Source organism: Aulonocara sp. 'chitande type north' Nkhata Bay, linkage group LG2 (assembly GCF_057382095.1).
Source record: "Aulonocara sp. 'chitande type north' Nkhata Bay isolate Kocher_YH1m ecotype deep benthic linkage group LG2, A_spYH_male_GT1.1, whole genome shotgun sequence".
NCBI classification, from domain to species: Eukaryota; Metazoa; Chordata; class Actinopteri; order Cichliformes; family Cichlidae; genus Aulonocara; species Aulonocara sp. 'chitande type north' Nkhata Bay.
This window is the reverse complement of record NC_141345.1, coordinates 38,042,423-38,054,998: the sequence shown is the minus strand read 5'-3', so window position 1 is coordinate 38,054,998 and position 12,576 is coordinate 38,042,423. Positions and strand designations below refer to the sequence as shown.

At 41.7% G+C, this 12,576-nt stretch overlaps 2 protein-coding genes and 1 long non-coding RNA gene across 3 annotated transcripts; 2 read left to right on the top strand and 1 right to left on the bottom strand.

Moving 5' to 3' along the window:
- Positions 1 to 732: 732 nt before the first annotated feature.
- Positions 733 to 3,983, top strand: LOC147338400 (uncharacterized). Its single transcript, XM_086261939.1, has 2 exons — positions 733 to 1,052; positions 1,849 to 3,983. The coding sequence occupies exons 1-2, from the start codon at positions 739 to 741 to the stop codon at positions 2,231 to 2,233; spliced, it is 699 nt and encodes a 232-aa protein (XP_086118065.1). The 5' UTR covers positions 733 to 738; the 3' UTR covers positions 2,234 to 3,983.
- LOC147338399 (uncharacterized) lies at positions 2,724 to 4,818 on the bottom strand. Its single transcript, XM_086261926.1, has 4 exons — positions 4,538 to 4,818; positions 4,145 to 4,396; positions 3,488 to 3,577; positions 2,724 to 3,316 (listed from the first exon to the last, which is right to left on the bottom strand). The coding sequence occupies exons 1-4, from the start codon at positions 4,665 to 4,667 to the stop codon at positions 3,057 to 3,059; spliced, it is 732 nt and encodes a 243-aa protein (XP_086118052.1). The 5' UTR covers positions 4,668 to 4,818; the 3' UTR covers positions 2,724 to 3,056.
- Positions 4,819 to 9,314: 4,496 nt separating this feature from the next.
- LOC147338398 (uncharacterized) lies at positions 9,315 to 12,184 on the top strand. Its single transcript, XR_015124715.1, has 5 exons — positions 9,315 to 9,392; positions 10,092 to 10,157; positions 10,521 to 10,676; positions 11,129 to 11,221; positions 11,512 to 12,184. It is a non-coding gene; the product is annotated as an uncharacterized LOC147338398 (long non-coding RNA).
- Positions 12,185 to 12,576: the final 392 nt, after the last annotated feature.

Sequence of the window (12,576 nt, the reverse complement as noted above, 5' to 3'; positions counted from 1 at the left end):
CAGTCTGTCGCAGGGCCAACACACAGGGACAGACAACCATTCACACTCACATTCATTCGCACATTCACACCTAGTGACAATTTGGATTATCCAATTAACCTATCCCCACAAGCTGCATGTCTTTGGACGGTGGGAGGAAGCCAGAGTACCCGGAGGGAACCCACGCAAACACGGGGAGAACATGCAAACTCCACACAGAAAGACCCCGGCCTGATGGTGGAATTGAACTCAGGACCTTCTTGCTGTGCGGCAACAGTGCTAACCACCGTGCCACCGTGCTGCCCCACCGTGCCACCGTGCTGCCAAAAAAAAAAAAAAATAGCAAATTCAATAATAATGTAATATACGTAACAAACATGCACCCTATCATTGCTTTAGGTTAAAACAGCGCTCCAACCTCTGACTTTAGCTCTCACGCCTGCAAACATAGTTGTAGGCAACTGCCAAAAATCTTTCACTGGATTGGTAAAAGTTTAGACAAATCCAACATCTGTGTATCGACTCGTTAAAAGAGCCAAATCAGATTTCTACTTGTCATCTCTCCAAAGATGCTTCTAACGGTGTGTTCACACCGAACGCGATGGACGCGAATAAAACGCCCCAAACGCCCCTAATTTGACGCGTGTACATTCGCGTCTCAACGCGTGTCCAAGAAAAATCCATCGCGCGTCAAAATATGATATTTTGACGCGCGTGACGCGCGTGAACCGGAAATGTGGGAGTTTCCATCTTTGCAAGATGGCAGCTGTCGAGCTAGCGCTTGAAGAGAGAGTCTCCCTTCTCTATGTACTGTGGAGAGCAGAGCAGCAGCGTAAAAGACGTCCTCGCCGTACCTGGGTCCATCAAGTCCTCCAGGCGCGTGAGCAGTTTGGTGAGTTTCACCATTTGCTCCAGGAGCTGCGCCTGGATGACGGCAGATTCCAGCGATATCATCGTCTGTCACCCGGCCAGTTTGAGGACCTGCTTTCCCGCGTCGGTCCCAGAATCGCCCGCCTAGACACCAATTACAGGCGCTCAATCCCACCTGCAGAGCGCCTGTCCGTCTGCCTGAGGTTAGTAAAAGTGGTCAATACGGTAGTCCTTTATTGATACCTGTGCTAATATATGCTAAACCATCCATTTATACACTGCTAACATGGATGTGCTATGCTAACAGTGAATGCTGTCGGCGTTTACTGATGGCATAGCACATCCATGTTAGCAGTGTATCGTGTATACACTGCTAACATGGATGTGCTATAACAGTGAATGCTGTCGGCGTGTATAAACTATCGTTTATACACTGCTAACATGGATGTGCTATGCTAACAGTGAATGCTGTCGGCGTTTACTGATGGCATAGCACATCCATGTTAGCAGTGTATCGTTTATACACTGCTAACATGGATGTGCTATGCTAACAGTGAATGCTCTCGGTGTTTACCGATAGCAAACTGGTACTGTTTATAATATTTCTAGTGATACTCAGATGGTCTCATCAAGTCCCGATTTAATTCGATTTATGCTGTTATCAGTGGTTGAATGATAGCATGGCTGTGGTGTCATAGGTATGCTCTCGGTGTTTGCTGATATCAAACTGGTATTAGGACCACTGTGGGTTAATCTTTGTAGTGATACACACTCCTTTTGTTTATTTATACCTGGTTTAATTTCTGGGATAGTTGAATATTTGTATATAATCACTGCAGACTGTTTTAGATTATATCAAATATATATCATGTAATTATCCTTATAATTACAAAATGTTTTATGTAAGATTTATGTTTTGAAATTTGTAATTTTGGAATTTCAATAATGTATTTTGTAACTGCAGTACACATAATACACATTTTAAACAATTTTGTCCAGGTTCCTTGCCACCGGGGACTCCTTCAGGACCATCGCGTTCAGTTTTCGAGTCGGTGTGTCCACGGTGAGCCAGATCATCCCCCAGGTAGCGACGGCCATCTGGGACTGTCTAGTGGACGATTTCATGGCTGTGCCTTCAACTGAAGACTGGCGGTCCATCGCAGAGTGTGTGAAGGCAACGTGTGTTCTCCACAATTTTCTGCGCTGTGTGGACGAGAGAGGGGCACCTGCTGTGAGGGGTGTGGCACCTGCTGTGGTGGAGCCGTTGCAAGGCCTGGGTCGTGTAGCAGCAAACAACTCCTCCAGAGAGGCTGTCCTGGTGAGGGAGAAGTTCATGGCCCACTTCTCGGCAGAGGGAGCTGTGTCTTGGCAACCAAAGGAGTAGCCTGTTTGAAGTCTGAGTGACTTCCCCACAACGGCTCTTTTAAGAGCCACCCACAAACCTCTAAAGAGTGTTCCTGTCTTTTTAAAATTTTCTTAATAAATGGATCTCTACTCCAAAATAACCTAACCTCTCTTTATTCTCTTAAGTAACTTGTCTTCACTATGTTCCTATAACCAGTGTGATGCAAAAGTTTGAGCAACCTTATTAATAGTCATTATTTTCCTGTATGAATCGGTTACAGTAAAAAATGTCAATTACATATATCATATAGGAGACACACACATTGATATACACTACATATTTATGTTATTTCTCTTTTTATGTGTTGCCAATATATGCACCTGCTTTATTTAGTGTAAAGTTATTGCACACTTTCTGTAAATCCAGTGAACTGCATTTCACTTCTCAAATATCACTGTGTGTGTCTCCTATATGATGTATTTAACTGACAATTTAAATTGTGACAAATAACGATTTGTACAGGACAATGATGGCTATTAACAAGGTTGCCCAAACTTTTGCATCCCACTGTATCAGTATATTTTGTCATTAGTATAATATGAAATAAATTCTACTTGTGTCAAGTCGGGTGCCAATATTTGCTGTGTAGTAGAACAGAGACATTTGTCATTATAAATGTTTATTTGATAAAATATATAAATTCAGTAATAAAAAGATTCAACATAAATATATGAAATTTAACTATTTACAGAGAGACAGGAATAAAAAGGACCCAGCTTGGAGTGGAAGAGCCTCAGGGGAGAAGGAGGAGAAGAATAAGAACATTGTTTCTGCCCTGGAGAGCTGCTGCCTCATCAGAAAACTACTGATCATTAGGGTCCAATGTTTCCAAATTTAGCACAGCTGTGCTGTTGTCAAAAACTAATTTATGAATTTGGAATTTCACGAATTCTCGTGTCTGAGGCGGCATGCTCTCCAGAGCAGGAACAAGGCCGAGGAGGAAATACTCTGTTGCAGACGGGCGTGGCCTCTTTAGGGACTCCAGGATAGCCAGCTCCACCGCCGATGGACCATCCTGGGACCCTTCCCTCGACCGCCTTCGAGCTCTCCTCCTCTGTGGGCCTGTAAAAAACAGAACAAAACACCACAAAGAAATGAGAAGGCTGCTACTAGATTGTCATTTTCAAAATTGAAAAAAACCAGGATATGAACAGATTGGTTGTAGATATTTAGTAAAGGTGATCACAAGGGAATCCAAGCAAGTAAAAAGCTATCAGTGCTTGATGTTCATACCTGTGGGTGCAGCAGCAGGAGTGGAGGGACCAGGGACTGGGGAGTCAGGAGAAGCAACAGGGGAGGACTCTGCTGCATGATAACTTGACTCTATCAAGACAATATTAAATGTTAACAGGTTGAAGACAATAGTCATAGAGAATATTATATTATTATATACTTATTATTATATACAGTGGTCTCCCATTTATTGCAGCACATGAACAGTAGTCACAGTTCTCACAAGTTGATTCTCAAAGTGCAAACCTTTGTCGATTTTAAAACGTAAAAGTATTATGCCGCGCTTTTTCTCCGTCTGCGGCGCCACTTTTGTGCGCCTTTTTTGCTCCCGGTGCAGGTGTCTATTTCCGAATGAGGGTCATAGTTATGAGTGTTTTTGTGCTGTTTTTTTCTATTTGAAGTGATGGTTATCAAAACCAAACATGATAAGTTTGGCAAGCGCAGGAGACACGACACGGAGGAGATTTGTCATTTGGGCTGCAGAATGCAATGCGCATCGTTGAAAGCTGTACGGTGCAATAAAAAAATCAGCGAAAAGGCGAGGCAGTGACGGATGAACAGCGGGACTACTTTATACTGTTTATTAATAAACAAAATATATTCCTGTATGACAACACGCATAAATTAACTGCCTACATTAATTAATTGTAAACATACCTTCTGACTGACACTCCCCTGCTGCCTCTTCGGGCTGTCCCTGGTCCTCGGGGGAGAAGTTCTCCACGGTCCGCACCATATTACCGCTGGTCTCCCGCGGGGTGAGGAAGGGGTCCAGAAACCCCATGACCGCGAAGAACTTCCATCTCCTCCCCGATCCTGCTGCAGACCCACTCCTCTTCTCCTTCTCTGACCTCTTCTCCTTATTATAGGTGTCCCTGAGGCTCTTCCACTTTCTCCTGCAGATGTCCTCTGAATAAACGCATTATCTGGTTAGCGGAAAGGTATTTGTACAACAGTGGGAAAATCGCGGGACAGTAGGCGCGCTTGCTAGCTTTTGCACGGCTTCATCGGGTCAGTCTGAAAATTAAAAAGAAGAAGGAATGAACTTACCAGGTTGCCCGATCTCCTCACTTATGTGTCTCCAAGCTAGGTCCTTTTTATTCCTGTCTCGGTAGAAATAGGAGCTGGCATCATATAGCTCGGGGTGGTTAGCCACGGCGCTGATCAGCTTTTCCTCCATACTGAATGAAGAATGAAGGGCTTTGGCTGGATCTGCCCCTTTGACCTAGGTCAGAGCCACGTCACCAGGCTCCTGATTGGTTGTCGCGGCGCGATTTGACGCTGGAGTTCAGATTTTTCCAACTCGAGCGGTAGACGCGAAACGCGCGTATGCACAAAGTGCAACACAAAAACTCACGCGCGTGGTTTTATTCGCGCGTCAAACGCGCCTGACGCACTACACTGACGCGCGTTTCGCGCGTCAAACGCGCCTGACGCGCTACACTGACGCGCGTTTCACGCGTTTTGGCGTTTTCGCGACGCAAATCTGCTTCCGAATTTTCGCGGGACCCGCAATCGCGCGTCATCGCGCCTTTCCATTGACTTTACATGTAAACCTGACGCTCTATTCGCGTCCATCGCGTTCGGTGTGAACACACCGTAAGTTTTGGAAAGTTTTAAAGCCTTAACAGTAATCCCCCTGCGTGTAACACCAGGGTCACAGCACCAACTCCCAGTTGATAGAGGTGTGCAAAAGAACTCTAAGACAAAAAGTAACCATGAAGTGCAGGAGAACAAAGTGAGGCGCTGTCCTCAGGGTCTTTGTTTTTGGTGTTTTTGATTCCTTTTTTGCTGTTTTGGGGAAATGTTCAGTCTTGGTCAGTTAGTCTTATGATCAGTGGGTCGTTCCGTGTTCTGTGCCAGCCCGTCACATCCTCTGTGTCTCTTAAGTCAAGCCCCTGTCTCCCTCTGTCTCGTCTCCCTTTGTCTCATCATTCCGTGTCTCCCCTCAACAGTTGACAGAAAATTATATCATATTTTAAATTATTCAAAACAACAATACAGCTTCTCTGGAAGTTAAACGTTCAACCTTCCAGCTGATCTGTTGAAGCAGTGGCCGACACCACAAGGCTTTGACCAACAGACCAACATGAACTGACATATATTTAACCCATAACCTCCATCTTTGTCTTCAGGTTTGGGATTTCTTTGGTGTTTTCAATGATTCTGTATCCTACAACAGCGTCGCAAGAAGCGTGTGGAAAAACCAAGGCGCAAAATAACTGCCCATGAACTGAGAAAAGTCAAGCGTGCAGCTGCCAAGATGCCACTTGCCACCAGTTTGGCCATATTTCAGAGCTGCAACATCACTGGAGTGCCCAAAAGCACAAGGTGTGCAATACTCAGAGACATGGCCAAGGTAAGAAAGGCTGAAAGACGACCACCACTCAACAAGACACACAAGCTGAAACGTCAAGACTGGGCCAAGAAATATCTCAAGACTGGTTTTTCTAAGGTTTTATGGACTGATGAAATGAGAGTGAGTCTTGATGGGCCAGATGGATGGGCCCGTGGCTGGATTGGTAAAGGGCAGAGAGCTCCAGTCCGACTCAGACGCCAGCAAGGTGGAGGTGGAGTACTGGTTTGGGCTGGTATCATCAAAGATGAGCTTGTGGGGCCTTTTCGGGTTGAGGATGGAGTCAAGCTCAACTCCCAGTCCTACTGCCAGTTTCTGGAAGACACCTTCTTCAAGCAGTGGTACAGGAAGAAGTCTGCATCCTTCAAGAAAAACATGATTTTCATGCAGGACAATGCTCCATCACACGCGTCCAAGTACTCCACAGCGTGGCTGCAAGAAAGGGTATAAAAGAAGAAAAACGAATGACATGGCCTCCTTGTTCACCTGATCTGAACCCCATTGAGAACCTGTGGTCCATCATCAAATGTGAGATTTACAAGGAGGGAAAACAGTACACCTCTCTGAACAGTGTCTGGGAGGCTGTGGTTGCTGCTGCACGCAATGTTGATGGTGAACAGATCAAAACACTGACAGAATCCATGGATGGCAGGCTTTTGAGTGTCCTTGCAAAGAAAGGTGGCTATATTGGTCGCTGATTTGTTTTTGTTTGGTTTTTGAATGTCAGAAATGTATATTTGTGAATGTGGAGATGTTATATTGGTTTCACTGGTAAAAATAAATAATTGAAATGGGTATATATTTGTGTTTTGTTTGGTTGCCTAATAATTATGCACAGTAATAGTCACCTGCACACACAGATATCCCCCTAAAATAGCTAAAACTAAAAACAAACTAAAAACTACTTCCAAAAACATTCAGCTTTGATATTAATGAGTTTTTTGGGTTCATTGAGAACATGGTTGTTGTTCAATAATAAAATTATTCCTCAAAAATACAACTTGCCTAATAATTCTGCACTCCCTGTACGTCCCTACCCTCACCTATGGCCACGAGCTGTGGGTAGTGACCGAAAGAACGAGATCGCGGATACAAGCGGCAGAAATGAGCTTCCTCCGAAGGGTGGCTGGCCTCTCCCTTAGAGATAGGGTGAGAAGTTCGGCCATCCGGGAGGGGCTCAGAGTAGAGCAGCTGCTGCTCCACATCGAAAGGAGCCAGCTGAGGTGGTTCGGGCATCTGACAAGGATGCCCCCTGGGCGCCTCCTGGGTGAGGTGTTCCAGGCATGTCCCACCGGGAGGAGGCCCCGGGGCAGACCCAGGACACGCTGGAGAGATTATATCTCTCGGCTGGCCTGGGAACGCCTTGGTGTTCCCCCGGATAAGCTGGAGGAGGTGGCTGGGGAGAGGGAGGTCTGGGCCTCTCTGCTTAGGCTGCTGCCCCCGCGACCCGGCCTCGGATAAAGCGGATGAAGATTAATGGATGTTTGATATGTGTTGGTTACAATAATAATTTAACTTAACACTTAAAACTTGGGAGCACAATTAGATAAAAATTAAAGTTACATATTCTGATTGGTTAGAGTCGGGGCTCATCACCTCAGAGGGTTGACTCAGAATAGTTCCATTAAAATAAAGAACCAAAGTAATTAAAATCAAATGTATTGTGATAGAGATTAAGGACGCTGTAGTACAGTTACAACATCAAACAGAAGAAATGGCTTCCAGCTTAAAAAAGGCTTTTATTGTAAAGCACTAGCTCTGCGTCTGAACACCCGCATACTTTGCATTTCATTATTTCCATGTCAGGAAACGGTGTTTGTCATTCCAGACAGGCTTTAAATGTCATTACAGCGACAAGGCTCCAGGACAGCTTCATTTCCTCATCAAAGTCGGAGCTGTTTGGGCTGGAGAAGTGCCAGCTCTGATTTTATTGCACCTCAACGGAGATCCTTCATTTAGTCACATATTAACACATTCAGGAACCACAACAAAAGAAAAAACGTTTCCATAGAATAAGCTGAAACTTGTACATTGTTCAGTGTGTATATGTCGACAGTGGAAACTATATTCATGCTGTGTATGTTATTGCAAATGTCAATAACCACAACTGTTCCAAAAATCAATCTACGCTCCCTTTTTTGTCTTTGGTTTGAGGTCTAAGACGAGTCTTTGAAAGCAGTGCTGGTTAAAATATGACTCCAACATCAGACGGATCAAAGGTGTGAGTCCTCAAAACACTTTGAAAAGAAAAGAAATCACAAAATCTGTTGAAATGTAATCGAGTTTTAGTGATGCTCAGAATATTATTTGTGCTTTGGTTTCGGTTACACTTTTTCCCTGTTTTCCATACACAACAACATTAACTGTGCACACAATTCATGAAGCTCGTGTATTAACGACATGACTCCAGACTACAGCACAGTCCCATTGATCTCACACTTATGTGTAATTCAGCACACTTATTGGCCTTCAAATTGCTAATTACTCTCACTCATGTCATACTTGTTCAGACTCCTCTGGAACAACTCAGTCATGTGTTTCACAGAGATGCTGAGTGACTTGTGCAGGTGTTAAGATGGTGCAGCAAGAACACAGCAGGAGACTGAGATCAACAGGAGGACTTCTTTTGTTGCATTTTTCTGTGTATGCTTTGGTTGAGTTTCTCGTTCTGTTTACATGACAAAGCTGAAGCACTGCAGTGTACATTTCATTTCCACAGGAAACTTTATCTCCACAAATGTAGCTGCATCTGAATATGGAACGTGGCCTCGTGATGATGGTGTACTGAGTTTGTCACTTGTGTTAATTTATGCAATAAGAAATCTATTTGTGTTTCATTTTGCAAGAGATTTGTGGAGTTTTTCAGAAAATGTGTTTAAAGGTTTTAGAAAAACTTTCAATTGTTTAAAATACAGAAGAAGAGAAGCGAACATGTTACAGCAGTTTGACACACACTGGTATTTTAGTACTGATTTTAAATATCCTTTAATCTGACGCCAAAATAGAAGCGCTATCTCTGTACCGACCAGTGTGCATCCTCAGATGATTTCCAGATCTCATGAATCCATATTTTATGCACAATAGAACATAGAAAACATATAAAAAATACAGAATACATGTTTAAAATGTCTAAAAATAACTGGGATAGGACCGTGTTTACCACTGTGCAGCAAACCCTCTCTGAACAGCGCTTCAGCTGCACTCAAAAAAATGAATGAGGTGGATTGTTCAGTGTATATTAATTATTTATTTTCATTTTACTTAAAATATATGTTTTTGTTAAGTTAACATATGTTTTTCTAATCAAGTCTACGTAATTGTGTCTATTATTCAACGTACATAATACTAATGTGTTACTTGATCGCATAACATTTAAGTCAATTAGGATCAATATACCTTGTATATCCACAAGGTGGCAGTAATGCAAAAACAGTTGTAATGAAACCGCGCAGAACAAGAAGGTTTCACGGCTTGTGCCTGCTCATGCGCAAGACTTCAAATTTAACTGAAAAAGGCTGTTTTGGCGCCAAGCTACTGTTTCTTTGAGAGGTAAGACCACTTTTTTCTTTGACTATGTTGTGTAGTATCTATATGTCCAGCATGGTTATATTTTGCGTTTGTCTTACAAGACATGTTATATCGTTTGCGTGTGCTTGTTTTACATTAGTTTTACTGGGTCCTGGACATGCTTATTTTGTAGACTGTGTAAGAAACATTTTTATTGTTTTTTGTTTTATTAAGGGATTAGCTACAGGGGTTCATGGGGTTATTCTTTCAAGGGGTTATTTTTCCATTTGCTTTCTTGGGATTCCTTTTCTGTAATCCGAGAGTCGGAAATATCGAATAGGATAGCAAGGATAGCATAAAGTGACATTTAAAATCCAAAAAGTCAAGGGCGAAAGCCACTGTGACACCATTGTTCTGCTCTATCAGTAATCTGTATTATGTAAAAATGGTCTGTAAATACAGCATGTTTCCTAGCGGAGTTATACATATCAATGTAGTTATAAATTACAGTTTGTGAAAGTACACACTTAATTTTTTAAATAAAATTATTCAAGACATATGAGTGGACAGACAATGGAGGTCGACAGACCTGGTGATAATTGCTTCTATAGAAAGTTAGCACATGGCAGTGTCAATCTCTTGCTTTTCTTCTGAGTAGTATTTTATTTAGTTGTAATTCAAACAATAATTTGCTTCTTGAAATTAAGTAATGAATTTCTTGTTTTTCTTTATAAATCTCAGATCCTGCCTTTACCTGCTCCCTCCTATACTGATGTGGTGTATGTGGTATTGCTGAGCTTGTATGTGGTATGTGAACTGTTATACTTTTAAAAACAAAACTGTTTTATAAGTTAAGTTTTCTTTTGTGACCCATCCCATGCCCCTGTTATTTCTTCTCCACATCTGAACCATGGTAAAGGTTGCAGTTCAAGGGCCTGAGGCATGAAATTCTTTTCAGATCAGCTGTGATCAATATTTTTTGGAACTTATAAATAAATATAATATAAATATAATAAAAGCTGTAATGGCTCCATTAGCATTTTGTGTAAATGTTTGTGTTAAAATTATAGCTTTAATGAGGTCTTACTACATTAGTTTTAGTTTGTATATGTGTACATATAGTATGTATATTTACAGTACAGTATGTTGTGTTTGTTGACATATTTTCAGGTGGAAGCAGAATATGTGAGGATTACTACTGCTGCACATGTTCCAAGGCTTTTTACACAACTTGACCAATACACTGACCAGCTCATAAAAGTCTTCAAGAAAAAAGGAGGCGTTGCAGGGAAGAAAATTAGACAAACTTTGGCCCCAGCCACACAGGTGCGTTATTCTGTTGGTAGCAAAATATTATGGCTAATAAGATCATTTTCAAATTTAAACAGCTAGTGTATGGTAGCTGCACAGTGCACTTACATTTATATTAAGCAAGACAAAGTTTGGTACTCAAAACGTTGGAAAATTTAAATTACCTAAACATATGTAAAATCTGATCCCTTGATTTAGGTTAAACCAGAAGTGAATGTTTTTATGTTATGTTTTGAATGCAAAAAAGATGATGTATTAGTTTGTCTTTACCTCCATTATGGACATATATAATGTGGTGGAAACCCTGCCCAACAGGTTAACTATTCATGTCCATGTGATGATTAGTTGGTCTTGTGTACATGTCTATCTGTGCAGTGGATATGTCATTCATTTTGCGTATAATGTGAGTTTCTGTCATCCTAAAGTATATCTGTTTTCTCTTCCTGTATCTCTGCCACTCTCTACAGAAGGAAAGTATTGAAAAGGGGAGGGAGTGTGTCCTCAGGGCACTACCTTTTTACCTGAATGAAGACCCAAGCATCCTCTTCAAAGAATAATTGGTTGGTAATTTTAGTTTAGTTTTTTATCTGTATTAAACCAAATTTTGAATAACTAATGTTGTTGCATGTTGTTGTTGTTGTAATTTGCATGGAACCTGTTTAAATGTTTTGGGAAATCTTCTTGTATACCCAAACTATTTATATTTATCGTTGAATCTGTAGTCTGAAATAGTGGCGCACTGGGGTGCATGTTCCTAATATTGTGTTTACGTCATTAAAGGGTAGCTTTGGCCCTTTTTCTTTCTTTTTTTTAAAACTGGATGCCATTTTTCTATGTTTTTGTGTCTAAGCTACAGCTGTTCAGAGGGAGCTGGAACAAATTACCCTTGCTATCTTTACCATCGAAAGAGCTGATGCCAGCACTCCTCCAGCCGATGTGGGTATAACCATCTAGTGTGTCCTGCATGACCTGGAAGACCTGGCCTCTGCATGTGCACTCTTAATGGGTGGGATATATGCACTGAATCTCAGTTAACCTCAAGACTGAAAGCTTTCTTTGAAGTACTTCAGAAGCTCTTCCTTCATCTGTATGTCAGCATACTCTTGACCAAGGTACAGTTGCTCAAGAATACACTGAATGAATAAGCCAACCTTTAATTTGGATGATGAATGTTCTGTCAGATGGACAGAAGTTTTTCGGAGGCTGAATGGGAATAAAATGGTAATTTGTAAATGACAGATAACGGGAAAATTACATTTAAGAGAAATTTAGAACATTTTGAAAAGTTTGTAAACTACTACAATTTGAGAGATTTTACTGTTGTGGGGGGCTAGTAAGAGACAATCAAAAGTATTGAGATTTAAAGGATTTAATTGAGAGATGATACTGCACCAGAAATGTTGAAGGGTGGTGTGTATATTAGCGTTCAAGGCATATTGTTATGAGGTGGAAATATGTTCATATTCAGTTTGTGTTACATTGTGTGCATTGTAAAGGTAATTGCAATACATACTAAAAATAAGGGTAAGTTAGGAGGTTGATCTGATATCCTCGTGTTGGTGTTGTTCCCAGATCATCATACTAAATGTTGTTCCAGGATCAACATTGCAAGTGACCAATCAGAATGTTGTGACGTCATACTTTTGCGACTTCGGGAAAAACCGGCGTAAAACAAAAAACTGTACTTAAGCTGCGTGAAACCGCCTCTGTCCGCCGATCAACTGACCCTAACCCTAACCGTAACCCTTTAATAAACAGTAAGCAGAATTGATATTGTCCTTGCAACATTGGAATTTCATAAATGCACGAATGGCTTGGCGCGCAAAAGAATAACGTCACAACAATGTGACAACATTTTCATGATGGTCTGGGAACAACACCAACACGAGGATATCAGATCATCCAAGTTGGGAAT